This window comes from Parathielavia appendiculata (genome assembly GCF_033297405.1).
Source record: "Parathielavia appendiculata strain CBS 731.68 unplaced genomic scaffold N657scaffold_46, whole genome shotgun sequence".
NCBI lineage: Eukaryota > Fungi > Ascomycota > Sordariomycetes > Sordariales > Chaetomiaceae > Parathielavia > Parathielavia appendiculata.
Window position 1 is genome coordinate 22,882 of NW_026944265.1, and position 5,860 is coordinate 28,741.

The 5,860-nt window shown below is 54.3% G+C and overlaps 3 protein-coding genes across 3 annotated transcripts; all 3 read left to right on the forward strand.

The window, feature by feature from the left end:
• The first annotated feature begins 315 nt into the window (after nucleotides 1-315).
• On the forward strand, nucleotides 316-841 carry N657DRAFT_651277 (uncharacterized protein). The gene has a single exon (XM_062794129.1). The coding sequence runs from the start codon at nucleotides 499-501 to the stop codon at nucleotides 706-708; it is 210 nt and encodes a 69-aa protein (XP_062642207.1). The 5' UTR covers nucleotides 316-498; the 3' UTR covers nucleotides 709-841.
• Nucleotides 842-876: 35 nt separating this feature from the next.
• Nucleotides 877-4,131, forward strand: N657DRAFT_628426 (purine and uridine phosphorylase; the record flags this gene model as incomplete). Its single annotated transcript, XM_062790847.1, has 2 exons — nucleotides 877-2,040; nucleotides 2,123-4,131. Coding segments are annotated over exons 1-2 (3,114 nt in total), but the record flags the coding sequence as incomplete, so codon positions are not given.
• Nucleotides 4,132-4,146: 15 nt separating this feature from the next.
• N657DRAFT_538272 (ankyrin) lies at nucleotides 4,147-4,665 on the forward strand (the record flags this gene model as incomplete). The annotated part of the gene is made up of 1 exon (XM_062787800.1): nucleotides 4,147-4,665. A coding segment is annotated over one exon (519 nt), but the record flags the coding sequence as incomplete, so codon positions are not given.
• Nucleotides 4,666-5,860: the final 1,195 nt, after the last annotated feature.

Here is a 5,860-nt window from a genome sequence, read left to right on the forward strand (position 1 = left end):
TGTTAAGTCAGAAGTACCAGCGCTGGGTAATTTGAGTGGTTGGGGATTCAGGATGGGATGGTAACAGACTTTTGGAACCCCACTTTAGTGGGTTAAGGTGCCTCAGAATGTCCATTTCTTGTTAGAAAAAAAATGTCCTCCCTAATCCTCCCAGGGAATGTCCCTTTCTTATATAGAGACAGTGTGCTATGATATGACGTTTATGTCAGGACCTGCGTCATTGTGATGGATCTGTGTTGACTGAGAGTCTCGCATTGAACATCAGTGCTCAGTCCGTGAATCTCGGTGCCAAGGAACCCACTCAGTTCAACAACTTACCTTTGACACTGAACCCCCACTGCGAGAGCTGTTCTAGCTTCTCTTCCTTTTCTCCTCATCTTACGATTAGCAGAATTGAGTAGTACTTGCAGCGCCCTTGTGCCTCGCCTACGCATTGTTCGTCTTTCACAGACAGATAAACAGCTGGCCGAGGTGAATGCCAAGCTAGGAGCATTCGGTATGGCGAAGCAGTTGGAGGATGAAACGGAAGCCGACCGAGTTGGTGCGATCAGCCAGGTGGCAGTCGAACAGACTGCCTTGGGTGAATCGCGCAAATTGTTCGAAGAACTGCTCTCAGGCATCTATACCGCAGCCGCGAATGCCTGGAAAGACCAGGCTCAGGTGGTCAACAACTTCGGGGCCAGAATGAAGGCATGTACAGATCCGTAGATTGGAGTGAGCTATGGGGCGATTGGTGGAATCACATTTGGCATAAAGAAAGGGATTGTAGCACTGGTCAGCAGCAGTCGACGCCGGTCTCGGAGGCAGGTGATTAAATATGTTGCTGCCTAAAATAACGAAACTCGGAGAAAACGGGCATGATCCATCTTCATTGCATGTTCCGTTAAATTCAAGCTACTTCATTATGTCGTCGAGTTCACTCTTTCTTTCCCAAGATGCAGAGCGATAGGGGTTCAAGCCCAACGTCGCGCACGGCCATCCACGTCGGTACACCGCACCAGAGCCCGCCGCCGTGCAAGCTGAAGAAGCAGCCCCCGTCATGCGACGACTTTGGCGTTGCATTCATCTGCGCCCTGCCAATCGAGGCTGCCGCAATCATTGCGCTCTTCGATGAGCAATGGGACTACGGAGCGCTGGACAAAGCTGACACCGACACCAACCAATACTCCCTCGGCTCCATCGCCGAATGCTGCGTTGTCCTCGCGCACATGCCCGGCATGGGCAAGGTTGCCGCCGCGACTGTGGCAGGAAACCTCCGGTCCAGCTTTCGCTATCTCAAACTCATTCTCGTCGTGGGCATCTGCGGCGGTGTCCCGAAAGCACCAAGCAAGGCCTGGGATGAGCTACTCCTGGGTGATGTTGTCGTGAGCACCGGCCTTGTTCAGTACGATTTTGGCCGGCAATTGCCCAACCGCTTTGTCCGCAAAGACACAGTCGAAGACAATCTGTCGAGACTGTCCGTTGAGGCCGGTTGTATACTGGCCAAGCTGCGGACCGAACAAGCCAGGGAGGGTCTTTGCCGTAGCATGTCACGGCATCTTGGTACCATCCAGAACCGACTTGGAGCTAAAGTCGCTTACCCCGGAAGAAGCAACGACATGCTCTTCAGATCAGACTACCTCCACAAGCATCACAAAGTCGGCCAATGTTCTGTGTGTGCCGGAGATGTGGCCGCCGTCTGCGACCAAGCCTTCGAGAGGAGCTGTGAGGAGCTCGGCTGTGGTCACTTACCATCGGATCTGATACCTCGCCTCCGGCCGGAACATGAGCTGGACCCTGTTGTGCACTTTGGCCTTTTCGGCTCTGGAGACACCGTCATGCGATCCGGAACGGACCGCGACGAGATAGCTGACCGGAACGGTATCTTGGCTTTTGAGATGGAGGGCGCGGGCCTGTGGGAGATGCTGCGGGTTTCTTCTTGCCTCATCGTCAAGAGTGTCTGCGACTACTCGGATAGCCACAAGAACAAGTCGTTCCAGGGCTACGCCGCGGCGGTGGCAGCGGCTACAGCCAAGGCTTTGCTCCAGTGTTGGACTGCATGTAAGTGAGCCTGGGCTTTGACCCGACACTGTTTCCTCTCCCCATCTGCCTTGTTTCAGATTGATGCTAACTTCTGTGTAAGGTATGCCCAAATCCCTGCAGGCGCGCCATCCAAGTCGAAGGCCACCAAGGAACAGGAGGCCGCCCCTGACTGCCGGGGAAATCAGAGTGCTGAACAGACTCAAAACACTGCCATATTCAGATCGGAAAGATCGGAATCCACGCCGAGTTCCGGGTACCTGCGAGTGGTTCGTCCGACATAAGCTCTTCCGCGGCTGGTTGGAAGGCGTCGATAGCCAGTCCAGCGCTCTCTGGGCATCTGCTGATCCTGGATGTGGAAAATCAGTGCTCGCTAGATACCTTGTCGACAATGTTCTTCCGACTAGCGAAACCAGAACAACGTGCTACTTTTTCTTCAAGGACGACTTTGAGGATCAAAAGAGCGTGGTGGACGCCCTTAAGTGTATATTGCACCAGCTTTTTACCCAAAAACCCGTGCTATTCTCCGATGCAATTCGCGCCCAGATTGAGGCGGAGGAGGACAAGCTGGCCCTTTCATTCCGTGACCTTTGGGACATTCTTCTAAGAGCGGCTGACACCGAAGACGCCGGGGAAGTACTCTGCATCTTTGACGCTCTTGATGAGTGCGGATTGGAAGACCGTTCGAAGCTCACGGCTGCTCTGATTGACCTGCGACACACCAAGAAGGCCCCGAATCTAAAGTTTCTTCTGACCAGCAGGCCTTATGGCACCATCCGGCGCAGTTTTCAGCTTCCAGACGCTCCAGATCTCGCAGTCATCCACCTGAGCGGAGAAGACGAAGCAGAGATAGAGCAAATATCCAGAGAGATCGACATCTTCATCAAAGCCAGGGTTCAAGGCATCGGGGCCAGACTTATGCTTGGCGAGGAACGACAAGAGCTCCTCCTTCGCAGTCTCTTAAATGTCCCGCACCGGACCTATCTTTGGGTGTACCTCACTCTCAGTTTGGTCGAAAGTGACGAGAACATTACCAAGGGCAAGATAAGACAGACTACTTCGCTACTCCCACGGTCTGTTGACGAAGCCTATGAGAAAATCCTCTCTGCCAGCCGGGATCCAGACGAGGCTCGGAGAGCCCTGCACATAATTGTGGCGGCGAAGACGCCTTTGACGCTCGGCGAGATGAACTTTGCCTTGACACTCCGGTCGTCACACCGGTCATACCATGACGTTGACCTTACCTCCGACGGGTGGTTTCGAGAGCGGCTACGGGATATCTGCGGTCTTTTTGTGACGGTCATCAACTCGAAGATCTATCTGCTTCACCAGACTGCTAAAGAATTTCTGGTGAAGCCCGACCGGGAGGAAGAACGCATCCTGAAGCTCAGATGGAAACACTCCTTGGATCCGTCCGAATCACACCGCATCCTGGGAGAGATCTGTCTCTGGAACCTGCAGTTTCCTGAACTGCACAAGCATATGGACATCGGATTCTGGGACATTCGAGACTGCGTAAGGCACTATCAGTTTCTCGAATATTCTACCGTTGCTTGGGCCAGTCATCTGCTAGCACAAGATGTGAAAATTGACAAGCTACTGATAGAGGCAATACTGGATCTCTACCGCCGATGCGATAGACATTGTCCATTTTGGTTTCAGCTCATAGCGGCGGAGGCCCCTGCCAATACTGTTTACGGCGTTACCCTTCCGACCATTGCGGACGACCCGGACAGGACTCTGTTGATGATTGCCTCGTTTTTTGGGCTCGCTCCCGTCGTGGAGGCTCTCATCAAGACGGGCGGCGGCGGCGGGCTTCTAGCTAGGGACAGTCAAGGAAGGACGGCATTGACCTGGGCTGTAATGTATGGCCACCACGATGCTGCCAGGATATTGATCGAATCTCAACCTGGCGTGCTCAGGGGCCTGAGTTGGCTAGGACTTTGGAAGCCGGCTATCGTTGAGGCAGCGAATAACAAGGGGGAAACCCCACTAATTCACGCCGTCCTGGGTGTTTCGGAAAGCCTTACCAGACTACTCCTTGACAAGGGCGCCAATATAGAAGCGAGGGACGTACGGGGTGCGACTGCGTTATGGCATGCGGCAGGCGAAGTGAACTGCGCAGCCGTCGTCAAGCTTCTTTTGGACAAGGGCGCCGATACCGAGGCGAAAGATAACGAGCTCGAAGAGACACCGCTGTACAAAGCTTGCCGATACCCTGCCGCGGATGTGCCAGCTCTGCTACTCCAGAAGGGGGCCAACGTCGATAGCCGGAATGGGTCCGACGACCAAACGCCGCTAATGACGGCGATTGAATACGGACGGGCGGCCACTACCCAGCTCTTGCTCGACCACGGTGCCAACATCCAGCCCAAGACCAAGAAGGGACACTCGGCGTTCTCGTTGGCCTGCAGCGAGGGCAATCTGGACGTCATCAAACTTTTCCTCCAGAGGGGGACTGATGTTGAATCAAAGGATACATCCGTCGGAATGTCCGCTCTAGCTGAGGCCGCCCGGTGTGGGCGTCACGCCGTGGCACAAGTTCTGCTCGACTATGGTGCCGATTTGGAGTCAAAAGATGTTGAAGGGCGGACGCCCTTGGCGTGGGCTGCCTTCTCAGGGCACTGCGATAAAACCGTCTTGGTCTTGCTACAAGCTGGTGCCAACGTGAACTCCAGAGGCCGAGATGGGAGGAATGCCCTGCACAGGACAGTTTTGAACCAGGGAAACAGAAAGATTGTCGAGTTACTCCTAGAACACGGAGCAGACCTGGAGCACAAGGATAATAGTGGGAGGACGGCAGTCTCATATGCTGCCGGTCGCAGGTGGGATCCCAGTTTGGTTGAGCTGCTGCTGAAAAGGGGCGCAGAGGTGAACGCGAAGGATAACCGCGGCAGAACTCCGCTCTTTTGGGCTACCGACAGAGGAGTCAGTCCTTCTCATGCCAAAATCCTGATTCAGCACGGCGCTGATGTCAACGCGAGGGATAAGGAGGGCAAGACGCCCCTCGCACTGGCTTGTGGTGAGACGGGAAACCCGCTGACTGCACAGTTTCTGCGGGAAATGTGCATCTGATGGGGAGTAGGCAGGGCTTTGAACAGATGAGGCAATGTTATACGATTGATTGGTTGTCTCATATGCTAAGTCAAACTGGGCTGTCATTGGACGACGTTCCTGTTTTGGGTATATGTGCTGTTTTTAGTGATGAGGATCTACAGGAAGTGGATGCGGAGAAGAGATCTCGCGCAGTTTTAAAGACGCTTATCAGTTGGTAGTGGAGATGTTGAAAATTTCGAGGCCTGTTCCCTTCATTTCTCGCCAGGGTATAATTCAAGGCATATGGAAGGTTGACGGAGAAGAAGCATGGAAACTCGCGGGCAATGATTTGGCGCGCCATCCAGCAAGGGGCAGCAGACATTACAAGGTTGTACGTATGATGAGGGCTTGGCTTCAGGTGTCCCGTAGACCGCCTCGGTTACCGCTGCCATGAGCCTGTCCGTCTGCTGCTGGACACTGCCGTCCCAGGGGATACGTTCGAGGTTCGCTGCCACTCAGTCCTAATCTCCCGCCAGGGCGCATTTTTGAAGAAGAACCTAGTATCGCTGGGACGGTCCTCCACCGTGATGTCGAAAGCTGTTTCGATCGCTCTATGGTCCGAGCCATGGTCGCAGGGGTGAATCGTGCATCTGAGTAGCTGGTCTGCCAGTTCTGCAGATACCAGTACCAGGTCGATTGTGCTCTCGGTTGCCCGACTGCCACGTCTTCGTGCATCTTGGGAGGAGGCTGCAGAGGGAGTGTTCGTCCATGAGGTTGACGATGCGGTCTCCTTCGCCTTGTCTCA